This window comes from Hyperolius riggenbachi, chromosome 7, assembly GCF_040937935.1.
Source record: "Hyperolius riggenbachi isolate aHypRig1 chromosome 7, aHypRig1.pri, whole genome shotgun sequence".
Classification (NCBI taxonomy): Eukaryota; Metazoa; Chordata; class Amphibia; order Anura; family Hyperoliidae; genus Hyperolius; species Hyperolius riggenbachi.
The window spans coordinates 83735495-83758569 of record NC_090652.1 but is presented as its reverse complement, the minus strand read 5'-3'; the positions used below and the strand labels follow the sequence as shown (position 1 = coordinate 83758569).

Genomic DNA, 23075 nt, shown 5'->3' with positions numbered 1-23075 from the left:
TCTTTTTCCAATCGACCAAAGAATCGCATCACATTGATTTGCGCCACAAATGGCTGTTTTCTATACAATTCGATCATAAAAAGTGCATTGAAAGATCGAACCCTAGGGAAAAATTGTACCATTAAAAGGCACCTTTAGAATAAGCTTACCTCATTGTCTTGAAGTGACTAAAAAGGTGTGCTTCAGAGAATGGCATTCTGGGAAAGAAAGGGTCAACTTTTTCCTATGATTTAATGCCTGAAGTTCATTTATACCTTTCATTAACTAGACCAACCTCAGCATCTGGGAGCCATTTCGACACTGACATTAAAATGTGCCAGAAGTAAGATTGGAGGGAGGGAGGGAGGCAGTGAGGTAAGAGAACTTATTTCTGGTATAATTATGGGGTCAACTCGGTCCCTCTGGGACAGCAACTGAGGGCGAAAACAAAGAAAAGGGGGGGTTGGGCAGAGAACGGCGCTGCCAGCGCACAACGCACACCTAAAAATGACAATTTAATCACGGCCCTGTGGTCTGCCTACATATACTTAGAGAGAGGCTGTGCGCGCCGCATAATGGGCGATGTCCTGTCATGGCCGCCAGAACGGAGGAGGTTAGTCTGACTGGATTAGAAGTCAGGGTGCCGCGGGTCTGGCACTGACCTGTTTATTTTATGGTTGCTGTGGAGATGGGCCACTGTCTGAACTCCTGCTAAATAAACCTAGCCCAGGAGACAGGGAAAGGGGGGGGGGGGGGGGAGCAAGATGAAAAGCAGAAAGGAAAATGTAAAAACATACAAAAGGTCAAAAAAGAGGCAGAAATTACAGTTATTAACAAAACATATGAGCAATCGCTCAACCTCCGACAGGCTGGAAGTAATAAGGAAATGGTACCTCAGCAAAAGGAAAATTCTACCAGAGGCAGGAATATAGTATAAGGCATAGCTATGATGCTGAGCTTGATAAATGCCCAATGCACTGCTTTAGTAAAGCGGACCTGAACTCAGAACTTCCTCTCTGCTCTAAAAGATAAGCAACAGCATAATAACCTTTAAAGAAAAACATTTCTTTATTGCAGCTCGTACAAATCCTGCCATAAATCTGCAGTGTGTCTACTTCCTGCTTTCATGGAAGTAGACATGGGGTTAACAGCCTGTGCTTACCAATTAGCAGCTCTGCCCAGGCAGCCAGCTGACATAGCAGGGAGATCAAATTACACTGGTGATTAGTCACAGATGAGGGGGGATTAGACAGGCTAAACTCTCTAAATACATACAGGGTGCATTTCTCTAGGTTTTACTTCTGTCCTGTTCAAGAATTCAGGTCCACTTAAAGGGGAACTGAAGAGAGAGGTATATGGAGGCTGTCCTGTTTATTTCCTTTTAATCAATACCAGTTGCCTGGCAGCCCTGCTGGTCTATTTCTCTGCAGTGGATGGTGTAATGGTTAAGGGCTCTGCCTCTGACGCAGGAGACCTGGGTTCGAATCTCGGCTCTGCCTGTTCAGTAAGCCAGCACCTATTCAGTAGGAGACCTTGGGCAAGTCTCCCTAACACTGCTACTGCCTATAGAGCGCGTCCTAGTGGCTGCAGCTCTGGCGCTTTGAGTCCGCCAGGAGAAAAGCGCAATATAAATGTTATTTGTCTTGTCTTTGTCTTTGTCAGTAGTATCTGATTAAAACCAGAAACAAGCATGCAGCTAGTCTTGTCAGATCAGACTTATAAGTCTGAACCACTGAAACACCTGATCTGCTGCATGCTTGTTCAGGGGCTATGGCTAATAGTATTAGAGGCAGAGGATCAGCAGGGCTGCCAGGCAACTGGTATTGTCTAAAAGGAAATAAACATGACAGCCTCCATATACCTCTCTCTTCAGTTCCCCTTTAACTATCAAATGCGCACAAGCTGTGGGAAAGTGATAGGGCCTGCTTGCACTAGCAGTGGTACACAGCCGTAAATACCGCTCCTCAACTCTCTCACTGCCAGGACCACCTCAATGCTTCTGGCATGATAAAAATAGGTTTAGCTCCAAATCTTGGCCCAGACATTACGTGCATGGAGTTTGTGTGTTGTACCTGTGTTTGCGTGGGTAGATAATAAGCAAGATAACAAGTGAGGAAGTGCAGTCTATGGCAGTGTTACTGGAAGCCTCTACCTGACCAGTAGGAATGATCAATGAGATGCAAATTTTTCTAAAATTATATACATTTTTATGCAAATGTATGCAGTTTGAAAAACGGACCATTCAGTTTAAACCTAGGTTTAAATTGATTGGTCCATTTTCAAGCTGCATATATTTGCATAAAAATTTGCATCAACTCGGAAAAATGTGCATATCTGATCATCCCTACTGACCAGCCCCACACTATCCACCATAAGCCCCGCCTCCCACCCATCGCCCAACTGAGTCCTGATACCAGGGAGTGGAAGTCCTCGCAAGTTTGTATGAGGTTGAAAGGAAATCTGCACACAAAAAAAATAAAAGTGCCCCTGGGGGGTACTTACCTTGGGAGGGGGAGGGCTCTGTATCCTAAAGAGGCTCCCCCGTCCTGATCAGGATCCTGCCCATCTGGATTTAACGCGGGCTTCCCCTGACACAGTGCAGCAATAATATTTAAAATATGCCACTGTGCACATGTGCAATAGCGGCTCCCGCTTGGGTTCCGGTGGAAATAGCCGTACCGGATTGGGTCAGTGCACTGGGCAGGCACATACAGCTCACACCTGCACAGTAGAGCAGGCCTGATCAGGCTCTGCTATTACCGCTGCAGCCTGAGCGGAGAGCCGCTACTGCACATTTGCACATGCCTACAAGGAGAACCTCCCGGGTGGGTGGCTTATGTCCCAGCGCTGGATCGTGCCACTGGATGAGAAAGGGGGAAGCCTCATTAGGATCCAGGGGCTTCCCCCTCCCGAGATAAGTACCCCCAAACAGGCTCTTTTTTATTTTTTACAGATTCTCCTTAAGTGAGTGAATAAAGACCTGAGCCCTCTAACGCAGTTGTGTGTGCCCGTGCCCAGGGCCGGATTTATTCTCTTTACCGCCCTAGGCCACTGCCACCAGCCGCCCTCCTTCAGGATAGGTAGCGAGATGACCCCTCACCCCTTCCCTTTACTGTAGTAAAAGGTAGCCTGATGACCCCCCAGTATAGGTAGCCAGATGGCCCCTCCCATTCCCTCTAGTATATGAAGCCAGATGGCCCCTCCCCCTTCCCTCTAGTATATGAAGCCAGATGACTCCCCCCCCCCCATAGCCGCCGGCCACAATGCAAACGTGCACAGAGAGCAAGGTGGCTGCTGCACAGGTGGCTGGCAGCAGAGTACCGTGGTCAGCCATTCTCCTGATCTCCCTGCATTGCAGCAATTGCAAGCTTGCAAATGCTGCACCAGGTTAGCATGTTGCTTTGGTGCCCTTCCTCCTGTGGTGCCCTAGGCCATGGCCTAGGTGGCCTTGGCATAATCCAGCCCTGCCCGTGCCACACACTAGCAAGTGCCCGACTGCTACATGAGAGCAGCTGACAGGGTGAATTCTTTGCCCTCAGCGGAAAATGACTCTAAAGGACCCAGATTATGCGGACGTTTGGCGACGCGTGGCAATAACAACCGAATATGGATCAGGGAATGTTCTTCGTCGGGAGACGTTGCCGGGATCCATCTTCCTGCGTCGTCAGGTGAGTATTCAGCTTTGCGGACATCGTTTTCCAATTAGATGCAATCATTTTGTCAAATAGGAGAAGAAGAAAATTGTGATCGTTTTAAAATATTTAAAGCGGCACTGAACATTATATTCAAACAGTTTCACTTACCTTGGGCTTCTGCAAGCCCCCAGCAGCCGTCCTGTCCCGCACGATCCTCTGTTTTCCCGCTGCCAGCTAGTTTTGTTCCTTGATTTATAAGTTGAGGGGCCACTGCACCTGCACAGCTCTGCCAAGCGTATCATTTTTTCCACGCTCCCGTCTGCAATAGCGCTATTCAGGACTGGAACGCGAAGAAGAATACACGTGGCCAGAGCTTCGCAGGCGCAGAGGCCCGTTGGCGAAACAAACTATCTGGCGGTGGGAGAACGGAGGATCGTGGAGGAACGGCGTGGGACAGGATGGCTGCTGGGGGCTTGCAGAAGCCCCAGGTAAGTGAAACTGTTTTAATAATATCTTCAGTTCCGCTTTAAGCATTTGTTTTAGACAGTTTTGTGATATTTTTAAAATCCACAGTTTAAGAGGACTGCATTAAAATCTATATGCGAGATACTGTGGTTTTGCACTTTTTGTACTCAGAAATCACCTCTTGCTTCCTGCAATATCCAATGTGAGCCTTCCATACACATCGCCATGGCAGTGTGAGCAAACGCACTGTTGTAGGTAAATGGTCACAATAGCAATGATTACAAGCAGCGGAGAGAGCGGACCCTGGGGTTTGTGTGATAGAACAATTAGCCTCTGCTGTGCAGGCACAAACACAGCTCGGAATGTGACTGTCTGCCGCAGGTACAGCAAGCTGGTCCATTACTTGTCTACTGTATACTGCCTGAAGCGGTGTCAATATCTCTGTTTATAACTGCTGTACAAATTGCTCTGCACTTCCTGCAGATGTGGTTGTCGCAGAACGAGGCCGCAGTGCTGCAGTCTGAAAGATCACAGGGTAAAGATCACTCAGCGATGCAAAAACCCAGCAAATAGGAGGACAGCCAGGCAGATCCACCCTATAATACTACATGGACAAAAGTGAATGATCCAGGAATAGTCACTATATGGACAACTCTCTAGAGTCACTTTCTAGCTGGAACTCTTACCCATATCATGCAAAAGTATATTAACAGAAGCCTCTCTCATACCTCATAGGAGTATTCTTAATATAAGCTATTAAAGAAGCATTGTAGTGACATTTAGTAGAATGCAGTTAATTATTCAGGATATCCATGTTAATGAGAATATTCTTGGTTTCCGAAACACTTCCTATATCTATATTTTACTGTATATTGGTATGTAGCCCCACCTTCCCAGTAATGTTTAGCCTAGGCTGTTTAGCTATGCAGAGTTCTACCCCCAGAGCATTCTGGGAAAACAGGCATTACCTGGCAGGATCTAAAGTGATACTGAGCAGCTTTTATTAATATAATTTGCACTTACCTGGTGCTTCCTCCAGCCCACCGTGAGCCTGCGAGGTCTCCCTGTGTCCTCCTGGCTCCTCTCTCTGTGCCACAGGCAGCTCCGTTAATCAGCAACTTTGGCCTGAAGTCACCAGTACGAGTCCCCGCTGCGCACACTAAGCCAGCGTGAGAGTCTTGCACATGCACGGTTCTCCAACTTTGAGCAGCGCAAGCGCAGGCGTAATGGCGCGTAGTGGCCAGCATGATGACGCGTAGCGTGCACAGCGGGGACTCGTATTGGTGACTTCAGGCCGAAGTTGCTGATTAATGGAGCTACCAGCAGGACCGAGAGAAGAGCCAGGAGGATGCTGAAGGACCTCGCGCCTGCGGTGGGCTGGAGGAAGCCCCAGGTAAGTGCAAATTGTGTTTTTAAAGGGAACCTAAGCTGAGAAGGATACAGATTTTTACTTTTAAAATAATACCAGTTGCCTGACTCTCCTGCTGATCCTGTGTCTCTTAATACTTTTAGCCACAGCCCCTCAACAAGCATGCAGATCAGGTGCTGCCTCTGACTGAAGTCAGACAGGATTAGCTGCATGCTTGTTTGAGGTCTGTGATTCAGCCACTCAACTAAAGAGATCAGCGGGACTGCCAGGCAACTGGTATTGTTTAAAAGGAAACATCCATATCCCTCTCAGTTAAGGTTCCCTTTAAAAGCTGCTCAGTATTCCTTTAAAATGTCGCCATCTGTGATAAATGTCAGAATGTAAATCAGGGAGAGGGAAGATTTTACAATGGGCAAACACTGACTAAATAATTTATAAAAATGCATATTGTAAACAAATGTTATTCATTACATTATTCTCACTATAGTTCCTCTTTAATATAATTATCATTATGCACTCATTAGACTGACAAAATTCCTGGTAGAAGAACTGAATATTTTTTCTTTGATGTCCTGCTGAGTGGCTGGATAGTGTACTAGTTAATGGGAACCAGGTACCACTTTTCTTTGTCTGGTTTCCAATAGCAATAGGAGCTGCCATGTTCCCCGCTGCCCAGTAATTATCCAGGGGAGGGTATGAAGATAGCATTTGTGGCTCTTTGACAACAGAGTAACCAAGCAGCTCGCGGTGAACCAAAACCACTAGGAAAGTACAGGGGACTAAAACAGAACGAAAAGCCCTGCTGATAAAAACAATGCTCGGTATAGTTTGCCTTCTTAAAACAAAAGGTATTTGCGATAATTCAGCTTTGAGTGATTTTGGTCCCCCACAATGCATCACTACTGAATATGCAAATTACCTCTTTATGCTTCTGAAGCCAGACTTGCATACAGAACTGCTGGTGTATAACAAGCCTATAGCTTATACATTTTACAGGGCCACATCAATCCCACATGCAGACTGTTGGTCCTCCTCAGCAGGGATTGATATGGCTCTATGGGATAGGGCTTGGACCAGGGCAACAGAGTAACCAAGCAGCTCGGGGTGACTCAAAACTACTAGTAAAGTATAGGGGACTAAAAGAGACCAAAAAGCCCGGCTACTAAAAGTAGGCCTGGGATGAAAGTATGAAATCCAGCTTTGGTGGGACTGTCACTTGTCTAAGGCAGGATTCACGAAGACAAATAGCATGCCTTATCAAAGTTAGCGTGCCTTATCAGAGTAGCATAGCAAGCGCTACAAACCCGCAGGGGCTCAGGGCAGGACAAGTGGAGCTCTCGCCATTGCCAATTAGCAGGTATAAGTTCAGAGCGCTCGCTATGCTACTCCGATAAGGCATGCTAACTTTGATAAGACGTGCTAACTTTGATAAGGCATGCTATTTGTCTTAGTCAATCATGACCTTAGTGTGAAAAGTTGAATACTTTTTCATGCGCTCTTTCACATTCATATTCGTTTTTTCTGTGGAGCTAATGAACGTAAATAAGAATTTGCATGCGCTTTGTGAATATATGCTGCAAGATGTAAGTTATTTATGCACATGCGAAAACTGGCATAGCAACAGAGCGTGTTGTCGGCTGAAAGCCTCACATCTGTCAGTGTTGGCCCAGCGATGTCGGGTCACGATCCCCAACAGGCGCCATCGGTCAGCAGTGTGTACGGGGACCTTCAAAGTTTTGTGGCTGATAACTTCTGAAGAACAAAAATCAAAAATGTGCTTCCTTAAAGAGAACCCGAGGTGGGTTTTAAGATTATTATCTGCATACAGAGGCTGAATCTGCCTATACAGCCCAGCATCTGTTGCTATCCCCCTGCACTCTGCAATCCCTCATAAATCACAGCCACGCTGCTGACAAACAGCTTGTCAGAGCTGGCTGTGTTTATCTCTATAGTGTCAGTCTGCTGCTCTCCCCGCCTCCTGCAGAACTCCAGTCCCTGCCTGCATCCCTTCCCTCCCTGCTGATTGGAGGGAAGGGACGGGGGCAGGAACCGGAGCTATGCAGGAGGCGGGGGAGCAGCTGAGACTGACACTACAGATGTAAACACAGCCTCACAGCACGGCTGTGATTTATGAGGGATTGCAGAGTGCAGGGGCACCTTAGTGGGGTTTGGGAAGGCAACAGAGGCTGGGCTGTATAGGCAGATCCAGCCTCTGTATGCAGATAACATTCTTTAAACACACCTCGGGTTCTCTTTAAAACAGAAGGTATTTGCGATTATTCAGATTGGAATGAGCATATTATTGTTATTAATTATTATTTAGAATGTACATAACGATAACATCTTCCGCCGCGCTGAACAGAGTATATTGTCACTTAACTATCCCTCAGAGGGGCTCACAGTCTAATCCTTATCATAGTCATATGTCTATGTATGTATCGTGTAGTGTATGTACTGTAGTCTAGGGACAATTTTAGGGGCAAGGCAATTAACTTATCTGTATATATTTGGGATGTGAGAGGAAACAGGGGTGCCCGGAGAAAAACCACGCAGACACAGGTAGAACATACAAACTCCATGCAGATAGTGCCCTGGCTGGGATTCAAACCGGGGACCCAGCGCTGCAAGGATAAAGTGCTAAGCACTATGCTACCATATATGATGTCTCCCACAATGTATCACTGCTGAATATGACATGATTTGCATATTCAGCTGTGATGCATTGTGGGAAGCATCGTATGCTCATTCCAATCTCAATAATCGCAAATACCTGCTGTTTTAGGGCTCTTTTCCACTATGAAATGCAATCGCGATTGCGATTCCGATTCCGATCGCGATCGCAATCGCGTTTCAATTTCCACCATGCGATTGCGATTGAGCTACTATACTCATTATAGTCCAGCTCAATCGCATACAAAACGCGGCAGGACGACGATTGCGCTTTGACCAAAATCGCATCGCAATCGGATCGCACTAATGGAAATTGCTGCTGCAGTTTCCATTAGTTTAATGTGCCTTGCGATTTGCGATCAGAATCAAATCGCAAATCGCAGGCTAGTGGAAAAAGGACCTTAAGAAGGCAAACTTTTGTTGTACATAAGATTTTAGTAAGAGGGCTTTTTGGTCCTTTGTAGTCCCCTTACACATCCCTCCAATGAGTTCTGGTTCACAACGAGCTTGCTGAGTAGTCTGTAACTACTGAAGAGCAAACTGCCACCTCTGGTTCCACCCATTCTCCTGGCTTGGGGAATAATCAGTGTGCTCGGCTGCTATCTTTAGGTGACCCTCAGACATAATCCAATATGTGACATAGCAAGGCTCTGTGTGCCTCCCATATATGTACAGAGCTGGAGGCTGTGTGTGACCAGGCCACTTTCTCATGTACTCTGGTGGCTGCTATAACATCTGACACAGTTTCAGAACATTTCTGTGGGTTTTCGCTTGCTTGTTTTTTGCTATTCATATTTACTTACACCAGTCAGTAAATTCTCTGAACAGGTCACCCATCAATAACCAGCAAAGACCGGAATAGCATAGTTCAGATTTTTTTTCGCACTTTCTCACTAGAAAGTACGCTGCCACCATCAGGTTTGGAATGGATTGTAAATAAATTAAAAAAGAAAAAATCTGCCAAAGCAATAAATTTTGAGTGTTGCTCAAAGCAAAGAAAAATACTACCCCCAACTCTCCCAAAGCCCCCCTACCCGGTCAGAATTAACATTTGTAAAGCCACAGAGCTGCAAAGTACACTACTTCTACAAGGCTGCTGTGTGCACCCTCATTTATATTTGTTTACTGTAAAGGTGCATACACACGTCCAACTTTTTCGAACGACTTGTCGTTTGAACGACTTGTAGTGCAAACAACAAGTCGTTCAGACTTCAAGTACACACTGAAAAAAACAAGTCATTTGGTATGCTAATTTAACCAATTTACATGTCGTTAAACCAACTTGATAATGGACAATGGACTGGATAGAACAATGGACTGAATAGAACAATGGACTAGATTAAATGACTGATCAAACGACTTGTTGCTTGAATGTCTATTAGTGTCAAGGTCCGTACACACGCCGGACTGCAGTCAACGACGGGCTTGTCGTCGCCTCCCGCTGGGCGGGCGTTCCAGCGACAGTCCGGCGTGTGTACAGTCTGTCTGCAGACTGATACGGCTGTTTCTGAGCGATCCGCCCGGCGGATCGCTCAGAAACAGCCTTATCAGTCCGCCGACAGACTGTACACACGCCGGACTGTGTGCTAAAAACCCGCCCAGCGGGAGGTGATGACAGACCCGTCGTTGCCTGCAGTCCGGCGTGTGTACGGACCTTGACACTAATAGACTTTCAAACAACAAATTGTTTGTACACACGTACGGACCTGTCGTTTGAACAACAGTTAGTCCACTGATCCGCTGAGCGGATCAGTCAAAACTGCTGCTATCAGTCTTATGCTGGGAATACACGGTACGTTTTTGAGGCTCGATTCCCTGCTCGATTCTCTTATCTTCTGCTCGTTTCTCTTATCTTTTTCCATTGTCCTGAATGCAGAATCGAGCGCGGAAACAATCACATCCAACTGTTATTCAAACGACCGGTTTGAACGACAAGTCGTTCGGAAAAATCAAACAGGTAAGGAGATGCAGAGAGGCACACTTGTCCTTGTAGTGCTCTGGGTGCATAAACTTGGGTGCTAAGCAACACCCCAGCGTAATCCAAGTAGTAAAGGTGATTGGTCAGCATACCAGCATCTCAATAAGCGTAGTTTATTTCCAAATCACATGTCAACACTATCGTTAACCATTGTTTCGTGGCCACTCAGGGTCCCCTTCTTCAGAACAGTGCAGTTCAGAAAAATCAGACCCGTGTACGTACCTTAACTACTTAAAGACCGCCCCACTCCAACGGGCGTGGTCGCGGCGGCAGCCCCAGGACCGCCTAACGCCAATTGGCGTCAAGTCCTGGGGCTGCATTTTGCAGGAAATCACGCGTAGGCTGCGCGCGCATCTCCTGCTCGGGGGGCGGAGCTCCGCCCCGCCTTCAGTCTCTGAGCGGCAATTGTTGAGCTCTGTTGGTGGGGAGGAAAGGGGGGGGGGGGGGGAAATCACTTGTGTGCTGTGTTGTGCGGCCCTGCAGCTTGCATGATAGTAATATTTCAGCAGTACAGTGGGATAGTAGAAATTATTTCAGTGCTCTCGCTTGCAGCCCCAGGTCTGGAATTTCCAAACAGGACAGTTAAACCAGTATGTGTACAGCGGACACACGATGTCTGCTTAAGTTCCCAAGGCGCTAGCACAGCATGAACACATAGTTCTCCCCTCTCCCCCTGGGAATCAGCCCCCTCGCATGCAGCTCGTCCCTTGGCTCCGCCCCCTTCACACATAGCAACAGACGCGTCGCTATCCTGAGCCTAAAACAAAACTCAGCTTCTCATTATATAACCAAAACTTTATGCCAGGATTTTTAGCTGCAGAACCATCACTTCACATGAAAAGGTAACATTATATTAGGGTACCCTGAAAGCTGTCTTAGAGAGGTGCTTATATGCTTAATATTTGGCCAATTAGCACTGAGGAAGCAGGTATGGCCACAAAACATGCCGTTTTAATTTTTCTGCTTTATATTGGTTTTATAATTGGATGAAGCAAGAGAGAATTCCGGATAATAAGCAGCCTAGGCTAAGCCCCAGTGGGAGGGCGGAGCTACATACCAATTTACAGCATTATATAGCTATAGGAAGGGCGTCTGAGGCTAAAATCAGGATTTATAACGTAAAAGTGGGTATCCTGACTAATTGACTGCATTCTGCTGTATGTCGTTACAGTTCCTCTTTAAAGCGGATCTAAACTCAGAACTTTTCTAAAAGATACGCAACAGCATAATAACCTTTAAAGAAGAAAACATTTGCTACAGCGAATACAAATCCTACAATAAATCTGCAGTGTGTCTACTTCCTGCTTTCATGGAAGCAGACATAGGGTTAACATCCTATGTTTCCAAATCAGCTGTTCCTGAGCTGACACAGCTGAGAGATCAAATTACACTGCTAATTAATCACAGATGAGGGGGAATTAGGCTGCACGCTCTAAATATACACAGGATATACAGTATTTCTCTGTTTTCCTTCTGTCCTGTGCAAGAGTTCAGGTCCCCTTTAATACACTGACATCTCTCTTTGTCAGGCTTCAGGTAGTGCGGTTTCCAGTATTGTGAAACACCAGCAGCCAGCACAGCTCCTCTCTCCAGAAACCATGTTAAATATTTGTAGGCTGCTTCAAGTGGTTGGTGTGCATTTTTTTGCCTGAGGTCAAGTTGGGGAATGTGTATCAAATACTCCATAATTTCTGCGTCTTCAGAAGAAAAACGGATAGTTGGATGAGCGCCCTCCTATGAGGTTAACCAGCAATTCATGATGTTCCCATTCCTGCTTAATGAAATGCATAACCGGCGGGCAATAAAAATATTATGGGTGGATTTTCTATTGGGCAACGCAGCACATTCCGCTCTACCCATCTCTGTGTTCTGTAGTAGCTGCACTCCTTGTATTAGACAATGGAAAGTGGGATGCCTTCTGCTGCAGGACTCGCGTGAAAACTCAGTAATTTTGTCTTCTGCTTGTTTCCATTGTTTAGGATTACAAGCGAGGATACAGATGTGGAGTCAATGTAAACAGCAAGCCTTGCGAAGAGCTCCTCCCCACTACAGACCAGAGCTGGGTCAGAGCAGCAGCACCTAGTATCTGCCATCAGTCAGAGCAGCACCTAGTATCTGCCAATAGTCAGAGCAGCACCTAGTATCAGCCATCCGAGCAGCACCTAGTATCCGCCAACAGCCAGAGCAGCACCTAGTATCCACAACCAGAGCAGCACCTAGTATCCGCCATCAGTCAGAGCAGCACCTAGTATCTGCCATCTGAGCAGCACCTAGTATCAGCCATTCGAGCAGCACCTAGTATCAGCCATTCGAGCAGCACCTAGTATCCGCCAACAGTCAGAGCAGCACCTAGTATCCACAACCAGAGCAGCGCCTAGTATCCACAACCAGAGCAGCGCCTACTATCCGCCATCAGAGCAGCGCCTACTATCTGCCATCAGAGCAGCGCCTACTATCTGCAATCAGAGCAGCGCCTACTATCTGCCATCAGAGCAGCGCCTACTATCTGCCATCAGAGCAGCGCCTACTATCTGCAATCAGAGCAGCGCCTACTATCTGCCATCAGAGCAGCGCCTACTATCTGCCATCAGAGCAGCGCCTACTATCTGCCATCAGAGCAGCGCCTACTATCTGCCATCAGAGCAGCGCCTACTATCTGCCATCAGAGCAGCGCCTACTATCTGCCATCAGAGCAGCGCCTACTATCTGCCATCAGAGCAGCGCCTACTACCTGCCATCAGAGCAGCGCCTACTACCTGCCATCAGAGCAGCGCCTACTATCTGCCATCAGAGCAGCGCCTACTATCTGCCATCAGAGCAGCGCCTACTATCTGCCATCAGAGCAGCGCCTACTACCTGCCATCAGAGCAGCGCCTACTATCTGCCATCAGAGCAGCGCCTACTATCTGCCATCAGAGCAGCGCCTACTATCTGCCATCAGAGCAGCGCCTACTACCTGCCATCAGAGCAGCGCCTACTACCTGCCATCAGAGCAGCACCTACTACCTGCCATCAGAGCAGCACCTACTACCTGCCATCAGAGCAGCACCTACTACCTGCCATCAGAGCAGCACCTACTACCTGCCATCAGAGCAGCACCTACTACCTGCCATCAGAGCAGCACCTACTACCTGCCATCAGAGCAGCACCTACTACCTGCCATCAGAGCAGCACCTACTACCTGCCATCAGAGCAGCACCTACTACCTGCCATCAGAGCAGCACCTACTACCTGCCATCAGAGCAGCACCTACTACCTGCCATCAGAGCAGCACCTACTACCTGCCATCAGAGCAGCACCTACTACCTGCCATCAGAGCAGCACCTAGTATCTGCCATCAGAGCAGCACCTAGTATCTGCCATCAGAGCAGCACCTAGTATCCGCCATCAGAGCAGCACCTAGTATCCGCCATCAGAGCAGCACCTAGTATCCGCCATCAGAGCAGCACCTAGTATCCGCCATCAGCGCAGCACCTAGTATCCGCCATCAGCGCAGCACCTAGTATCCGCCATCAGCGCAGCACCTAGTATCCGCCATCAGCGCAGCACCTAGTATCCGCCATCAGCGCAGCACCTAGTATCCGCCATCAGCGCAGCACCTAGTATCCGCCATCAGCGCAGCACCTAGTATCCGCCATCAGCGCAGCATCTAGTATCCGCCATCAGAGCAGCACCTAGTATCCGCCATCAGAGCAGCACCTAGTATCCGCCATCAGCGCAGCACCTAGCATCCGCCATCAGCGCAGCACCTAGTATCCGCCATCAAAGCAGCACCTAGTATCCGCCATCAAAGCAGCACCTAGTATCTGCCATCAGAGCAGCACCTAGTATCCACCATCAGTCAGAGCAGCACCTAGTATCCGCCATCCGAGCAGCACCTAGTATCCACCATCAATCAGAGCAGCACCTAGTATCCACCATCGATCAGAGCAGCACTTAGTATCTGCAGGAATTTGCATTGGAGTCTATGGCACTGCAAAAAATCTATTTAGATCTTTTGCGGTGGCAGTGCGGTGCTGATGCGTACTTCCGGTCAGCGCACTGTGCTGCAGGGTAATATGCACTGGGGAATAATGCGGGACGACTGTTCTTCCGGGGGATCTCCTGCCGAAAGACAATCACACTGCAACATATGTGAAATAAACCTCAAACTCATCCAACTAAACTAATTATGCGATCACATTTTCATGACAGGATGTTTAGCTGCAGAGCAATCAATTTACATAAAAAAATTTAACATTTAGGTACTCTGCTAGCGGTATGTGGTAAATATGCATCCAACTGGGACTTACAGTATCCTGAGGAAGAAGATATCTCCACAAAACGTGTTCCTGGTGCTTTAATTTATCTGCTATACAGTATATTGGTTTTTATTACTAGATGAAGCAAATTTAATTAACACTCCATTTTGTGTTTTAACTGTTTTATAGCCTTGGGCACCAAAATTATTAGCAGCATATACCTGTGTGAAGACGGAGTTGCATTCAAATTGTTCCATGAATCATGTCCTGCTTATAGACCACAAACACAAAAGACCCCAGAGCACTCCCTCATCTTCCCCAATGATCTGCTAATCTCCTCATTACTTCCAACCACCTCCCATGGTTGCTACATGCTGGCTTCTCCAGGTGCCCCTACAGTGGAACGCTCTTCCTCCTACTGCAGATTGTATTCTTTATCAACACATTTATTGAAGTTGGAGGTTGAGGAAATGGGTTCATCCAAACACAAGGCAGTATAAAACATTCAGATAAAAATTTGAATAATGGAGATTGTAGATATACACATATCCAACATGTTAAAAAGCAAATCTGTAACAACATCAAAAGAAGTCAGATACTTACCATGGATCCTGGTGCTCTCTCAGTGGAATCGTTCCCGCACTGTCCCCACCCTTCAAATGTGCCGCCTCCAGGAGGCAGGCGGCTCTATACTCCACATGAGCAACCGCACACTCACTCAGTACACAGCCTGTCTTCGGGAAGCACTCAGGGACATGAGTCCTTCCGAGGTCTCCCAAAGGCGTATTCGACAAGTTGGTGGAATATCTGGAACTGGGGTGACAGGAGAGGGAAGGGAAGACTCTCTGGGATCCACAGCCTTCCCTCTCCATAGGTGTCTGTTTTTTTTTTTTGCTTCAGTGTATCTTTAAAGGGAATGTCCAAGCAAAATAAAAAAAATGAGTTTCACTTACCTGGGGCTTCTACCAGCCCCATGCAGCCATCCTGTGCCCTTATTGTCACTCACTGCTGCTCCAGTCCCCCACTGGCAGCTTGCCGACCTCGGAGGTCGGCGGGACGCATTGCGTACATTTTTACGCATTCCCGTTAGTGCAGGAACATTAACACATACATTTTTACGCGTTACTGGTTCAATGCGTAAAAATGTACGCATTAAACCAGTAACGCGTAAAAATGTATGTGTTGATGTTCCTGCACTAGTGGGAATGCGTAAAAATGTATGCAATGCGTCCCGCCGACCTCCGAGGTCAGCAAGCTGCCAGCAGGGGACTGGAGCAGCAGTGAGTGACTACGAGGGCACAGGATGGCTGCATGGGGCTGCAGTGTTCTCCCCAGAATTTTTATTCCAGCCGGGTGGCATGAAATAGTAGCCGGGTGGCATGAAAAAGTAGCCGGGTGGGTCGAGATGAAAATGCAGGGCAACTCTGCTTACAGCATAGGAGGAGGTGAAGAGGTGAGCCGATGACAGCCGGGTGGTCACCAAATCTAGCCGGGTGGAGCACCCGGCTAAAAGAGCCTGGGGAGAACACTGGGGCTGGTAGAAGCCCCAGGTAAGTGAAACTCATTTTTTTATTTTGCTTGAACCTTCCCTTTAAGGTACTAGAGCGGTTAGTAACTTTTAGGATATACGTACAGACTGCCTCAATCACCATACTCATCATGAATTTCCATGAATGCTGTAAAAGGTCACACCAAATAAAAAGAGATAAGACACTATCTATTGTGATTTAAGGGTAAAGTGAACCAAACATACCAAGGAAAGTGTGACATATGAATCATGGGAAAAGTGTCTCAGTTCCAGTGCAGAGAGAAAGGAAAAAAATAAACTAACCAAAAAGTGGCCAGGATAGAACGTCCAGAGGACAACGTTCCCATGTCAGTTTATAGTTCTTTTCCCAATTTTTGTTTCTATGCAGATTTACCAATTTCTTGAATGGAAGGGATTAATTTACTCTGTTTCCATTCGCCAATGGCTGGACTGACAGAGGCCATCTTACTTGGGCGTGACTACCAAGTTGTCCTGTAGACTTAACCCCAGGGACGGATCTAGACCAAGTTGTGCCTGGGGCAAGGTCAGGTTTTGGCGCCTAAACTGCCATTCCCCATCCAGTTTTGGCGCCTAAAGGTCAGGTTTTGGTGCCTAAAGATCAGGTTTTGGCACCTGAACTGCCATACCCCATCCAAATTTTGCCGCCTTTTTAAGAATTCCACAAACTGCGCCTGGGGCAAGAGATCCGCCTGCCCCCCCTAGATCCATCCCTGCTTAACCCTCTAGAATTCTGAATGCTTGGCTATTTCACACCGGGCACAATAGACTATAAAAAAAGACCAAGAGGGTCAAAGCTTCCAGTCAGTCACTCAGTTTGTGCAGGTATGAAAAACAAGCAAGATAGGTAGTCCCCGATTAAGGAACAAGATAGGGGCTGTAGATCCGTTCTTAACCTGAATGTGTCCAGAAGTCGAAACACTGTGCCATCTCTGTCCCCTGTTCCTCTTCTATGTCCCATATGCCTCCAGTGCCCACCTCTGTGTCACCTCTGTTACCTGTGCCACCTCCGCCCTCAATGTGTCATCTGTGCCAACGCAGTTAACTACAACTGCACGTAGGGGAAAGTAAGTGGACTATCCGTTCCGAAGAACAGTGCAACAATGAGTAAAGATAGCCTAAAGAAGAAATGCAACTTCAGCTTAGTATCAGTTTTGAAATTGATAGCTGGCTGCAAATCAGCATATAAAGGTATGATTTTCATAAAAAATAAACTGAAAAACGTTTCAAACAGCAGAGTGCTGCTAGCCATGGGTGTGGGATCAGTGACGTGTGCCAGCGAGCCTAATGCTTGCACACTGCTGCCAATCCGGCTGACCCGGAAGCAGCTTCTGCTGGCTTTTAGGAGAGAACAAAGGGGGACAGAGGTGAACAGAATGAACTTTGGTCATGAGGACAGCTCCCTGCACATGCCTGCTCCCCTCGTTCTTACAATCTTACTCGCCTTGGATATCCTTTAGCTGGGGCCTTAAAGTGTACCTGTGATGAGAAGAATCTCAGGTTCCATACTTACCTGGGGCTTTCTTAAGCCACCTTGAGGCCACTTGTGTTTCGCCGTCTCCCCAGGTGACTCCTGTCACCCGCAATAGTGCCCGAAATCTTGGCCGAGACATGCTTTGTCGCACATGCGCGGCCCAGCCAGGCGTGCTCCCCCTACTGCGCAGTTGCAGAACACTCCCAGGGATGGGAGCGTGACAAGGGAGCACGCCTGGCTGGGCAGTGCATGCGCAATGAAGCTCAACTCGGCCAGGCTTTCGGGCACTATTGCGGGTGACAGGAGCCACCCGGGGAGACGGCAAGGGATGAGCAGACTCAAGGGGGCTTAAGGAAGCCCCAGGTAAGTATGGAACCTGAGACACTTCTTGTCTCAGGTTCTCTTTAAACACAATCTTAGATCACAGCTCTCACACCCTGCACAGCTGGTGATATCATGAAGTTATCCATCAACTGTACATACAACTGGCAGGGCAGCGCTCATTAATAAATGAGGTTCCTCTTTTGTGATGCATGCCATTCTCTGTACTCAGTGATAATTGTTTATGGGGCTCCCATATATTTTCTCTGTACTTCATTATGGTTGTTTATGGGCCTCCCATATATTATAAAGTCATGAAATGATCGGTCGGTGGACAAAGACTTCTCTGAGAACATCACAGAGAAATGGACAATAGCAAATCATTAAACCCCAAGTCAAAACTCATGGAATTTCACCGAGAAATGTTCATAAATCATTTTCTCAGTAAACAGAAAGGGCACACATTGTCACTCTGAAGACAAATAAATATGAAGTCACAAATAATAACCAATCAGAAGCCAGAATGGCTAACCAATCGGAAGCTTCTCACATTTCCTTAGGAAGAGAGAAATCTCAAACCTTCAGATCTTTATTTCAAAGCTGAAATTACAGTACTCTAAAGCACAGGTGTCATACACAAGGCCCTCAGGCCGAATGCAGCCTTCCATGTCATTTCATGGGGCACCCAAGAGCTTCAAATGTGCATCATTGTAAGCAGTAAAAGAACAGAACATTGCCTTCCCATCCAGAGGATGACCATGTCTATGGTTGAAGGATTGTCAGTTTGAGCCGGGGTGCAGCAGCAACAACCCACGTTACTAGCCTGTGAAATTAGTATGGGATCAAAATATCCTACGCACACACACACACGCGCGCACACGCACACGCACACGCACACGCACACGCACACGCACACGCACACGCACACGCACACACACACACACACACACACACACACACACACACACACACACACACACACACACACACACACACACACACACACGGCATGGGACACTCATGACATGACTTGTAGGGGCTGGAAGAAGGCCCAAGTGAGTAAAATTATATATTTTTTGTCACATTACGTGGCTTACAATCACTAATTCCTATCCACGTTTCTGACTAGGCGGTACTGATCAATGCATCACTCTGCACTATAGATATATAGGCATTGGTGTTCACAGGAAAACGCAATGGGGGCACTTGCCCTCCCTAGAAACTAAACTGCCCACTGCCACACTTAAAGAGACTATGTATTAAAATAAAAAACCCTCTGGGGGATACTTACCTCAGGAGGGGGAAGCCTCAGGGTCCCAATGAGGCTTCCTCGTCCTCTGTAGCTTGGGGGAATCCAGCGCTGGCTCCCCCGAAACCTCCTCTACAAAGCTTGAAAAGTTCTGCGCCTGCGCGTAAATATTTACCTACCGCGATCCAGCGCCGGTGCAGTAGCGCCTCTTCGTTCGGGGTAAGGTGAAAATAGCCGAGCCCGATCGTATCCGCTCTACTGCGCAGGCACAAAGGACTCACGCCTGTGCAGTACAGCAGATACGATCGGGCTCGGCCATTTCCACCTTAGCCTAAACTAAGAGCCGCTACTGCAACGGCGCTGGATCGCGGTAGGTAAATATTTACCTCACTGCTGTTCGGGGGTCGCAGCATTGGATTGTCAAGACGAAGGAGGACGGGGGAAGCCTCGTTAGGATCCAGAGCCTTCCCCCTCCCAAGGTGAGTATCCCCCAGAGGGGGTGTTTTTTATAGTTACAAGTTGTCTTTATAAGACCACTATCACAAAAATTAAAAAAACAGTTAAAATACATTTGTAAGGGATTTTTTCGCCTTCCTCTGGATCAACAGGGGTATGTGAGGGAGCAGGCTGGTGTTGTACTTTGTACTGGTTGAGCTCGATGGACGCATGTCTTTTTTCAACCAAAATAACTATGTAACTATGTAACATTTGTTCACATAACTCTAAGCTGTACATTTGTCCCAGAGTAAACTGCATTATACATGACTTTTTCCCCATGTTGCTGTCACTTATTGTACTTAGTCTTCAGGGCCAACGCTTCCATATGGGCAAAGGAAGTCCCCCTGCTGATACCTTCAGTCTAAATTCACACTACAACGATTGCACTGTGCTCACTGATCATTGGCGATTGACAAAGCGCTAGTGCAGTGTCTCTCTATGAGAGCATTCACACTGCAACATTGCAATCACAGTATTCCAGGAGTCATTGTATTGTGATTCTCGTTCTCGAAATGACAAACACAAACGCCCCCCTTATAGGACAAACACCAGTGCCTTAAAAACATACTATACATTATAGTCCTGAGCAATTGTTCTAGTGTGTGTACAGGGGTCTCTTGGCATTCATAGCCTGGTCAGTGTCAGCAGATATTCTGGAAAAGCTACGGCTATTGTAGTTTCTACTGCACCTCGCAGTGGGGCCTCTTTATAGTTATTACATTTTAAATTGGCAGTTTTCCTTTCAAATAATAAAGTAACTGTTATACTGTAACAACTGAAAAATGCAGGCATTTGCCCAGCCAAGTTATGAATAACATTACTACAACTTACAATTTAACAGCAAGAAAACCCCTAACCAACGTTCCATTAGATCACTTAAAATTTCCCTTTGTGAGGTATTGGAAAAAAGAAAAGAGAGAATGTAAGAAGGAAAGCGATAACGGTAAAAAAAGAAAGAAGAAAGAGTAAAGACACAGGGCCCAAATTCTGGCTATGTGGAAGGTTATCAGACAAACTGGGCACATGGAGCTCCTGCAGGGAATGGAAAGAGAAAATTGATGTAAATATGGGCGCCTTCAACCCTCACACACACGTTGGCTGGTCTGTGGCTGAGGTGGCCAATCAGGACAGTTCTAGCAGCGATTCCAGCATGTGTACAGGCATCTCTTGTTTCAAAAGCTGGCACACCGTGCCTATTGTACGCGCCTTAAAGGCATGAGTTGCACAGATTTCAAATGGATCTCAGGATTCAACTAATCCTACAATGTTTAGTAAGCGCATTCCTATGTCTTATAACACAAACACAGATCTAACGCACTCCACAAACCTTCTGAACACCACAACTCCATGTAAGATCTTTATTTGCATAAGCCTAGCCCCTTCCCACCAACCCCATGTGATCAGGCTTATTTCTTCTACTGCGGCACAGTACCAGAGCATTAGCTTTATGTCATGAGTAAAGCGTTAGCCTCAACTACCATCACCCATGAGTCTCTGATCTCCAGTTTAATGAGGAACTTTAACACCAGATTGAACTTCATCCCAATCAGTAGCCGATACCTCCTTTCTACGAGAAATGTCTACCTTTTCTTGTAAAGATCATTATAGAGAAAGGAGGTGGCTGATATTGAGGCAAACCCCCTCCCACTGTGTGATGTCAGGGCCAAGGCACAGACAGTTTCCTGTCTGTGAACCTCCTTGCATTGTGGGAGATGATGGCTGTTTAGTGGGTGTGTTAAAAGATAAGTGCAGCTGGTGCAGTTCTTTTTTTTTTTCCCTCCCCATGTCTGCCAGCAGTAAACATGATGACCTGCAGGCTAACTGTGGATCAAACAACATGAACAAATTACACGACCAGTATTAATCATTGCTTGATCTATCGTCTATTTATTAACTTCTCACTTTTCAATTTCTTGATTTCTTTTTTACCCTTACTACTATGTTTTTCTAAAATGTAATGTTTAAACTGAAACCCATTAGTTAACTATGTAATGTAGCTATAAGGCCTATCTCACACAGGAAGGTGAAGGCGGTAAATCCACTTCCTGTCAGCTGCTCCAGTGCACCAGCCTTGCGCATGGTGCCATCCACTATAGGTTGTGAAGAAGTGGCCACCGCACTGAGTCACATCTGTATGGGGCCTCACTCAAAGACCTAACATGATGTCCTTTTCACGGCCGATGAACCGCACTGCACGTCAAATGCTGACTCACATGGCGTTACAAATTCTTCCATTTGGCTGCATTAAATTGCGTCCAAAAGACTCTTGGTGACCAGCAGATGGGAGGCTGAGCTGCCCAACAAGCGCACAGTTCAGCCTCTAATGAGAAACAGGGCTTAGGTTAGCAGCTATGGTTGCTTACCCAGTGTGCTTTAAATGACCGCAGCGCAGCAAAATGAATAGGAAACATAACCAAGGCATATTCCTACCCTGAGGATGCATCCAGTGAAAAGGAGGCCACAGGTCGGCTGAAGCTGCGGAGATCCCAGACCAGCACCTCTCTCTCTCTGACCTAGCATGGGAAAATAAGAATGAGATTAAACAGCGGTGCTCATACAGGGCCAGTCCCTTCTGAAATATCGAATTATAAACCATTTAATGAGAGTTTGGACATTTCTCATGTTTCCCATTTGCCAAAAACGATTCATTTCAAGGTTGCTTTAGAGAAGCAGCTGGCCCGAATGTCATCTAAGAGTCAGGCCTGTGGAGTCCATCTCAGGACAAGCCTCCAGCTTACCTCCGCTCTACATTAGCCTTCCTCTGGTTCCGACAACCTCGTGCGCCAATCACCTCCTCCATACCGCAAACTTTAAGGCCCCTTTCACACTCGGCTGTTAAGTTACCCCGTTTTTACCGCAGGGTAAAGCAACACCAATAAAAGTCTATAGGGCCTTTTTATACCGGGACAGTGCAACACGATGCAACGGAAGTGACATTTTTCACCTCACGCTGACACGACTGAAACAGTGCGTTAGGGGCCTGGCTTGTGTGGCGGTCCAGAAGTCATGTAAGTCTATGGCGACGCAGAGATTTTTTTAAAATGTTCACGTTGGCGTTGTGGCGTGCATGAGCGGAAGTGTATTTTTTCCACTACAGGAAGTGAGCGCTAGAGAAACTCACTTCCTGCTTGGCATTCAGCCAGAAAGGGGATAACCAGGCATTAACGTGGAAATCGCTGAAGGCCTTTTTTAGCCTTGCAGTGCGATGCGATCATCTGATTGCATCGCACCGGCAATGCAGGCCGGCAGTGTTAAAACCGGCCTAAAGGATGATGAACTTTTAGAAAGCTTATATTAAATCAAGACTAACTATATTTCATGAATTATTCTTCTCCCTAAAAAGTTCTGAGGAACCTCTTGCTGCCTATTGTTTAGAGATGCTGGCATTTACAGTAGCCTGTACACCTAAACTAAACACTACGGCTGCACGGTTTTGCGGTTTTAAACCGAAACCGCGATTCACCTGCAGATGATCTACAGATCGTCAGTAGCTTCGCATGGTTACGCCTACCACCGCACCGCCACAAAGAGCCACTGATTGGCAGAAGCCGCGACTAGCAGTGAATATTTATGACTGTTAATGAACCGGGCAGCGGTGGCCAATCCAGTCCAGAGCAGCACACAGCTCCACCAATAGCTAGATAGAGATG

General features: G+C 47.0%; 1 protein-coding gene across 4 annotated transcripts in view; it reads right to left on the bottom strand.

The window, feature by feature from the left end:
• The window catches only part of CORO7 (coronin 7), a 343435-nt gene that overhangs the window by 234427 nt on the left and 85933 nt on the right, over positions 1-23075 (bottom strand). For all 4 annotated transcript variants that reach the window (XR_011022668.1, XR_011022669.1, XM_068244173.1 and 1 more), the window contains exon 9: positions 21856-21938. Coding sequence is in view for 2 of the 4 variants with exons in the window: in XM_068244173.1 (XP_068100274.1) it covers positions 21856-21938 (83 nt within the window). In the remaining 2 variants the exon portion in view is untranslated. The remainder of the gene's footprint in view (positions 1-21855; positions 21939-23075) is intronic.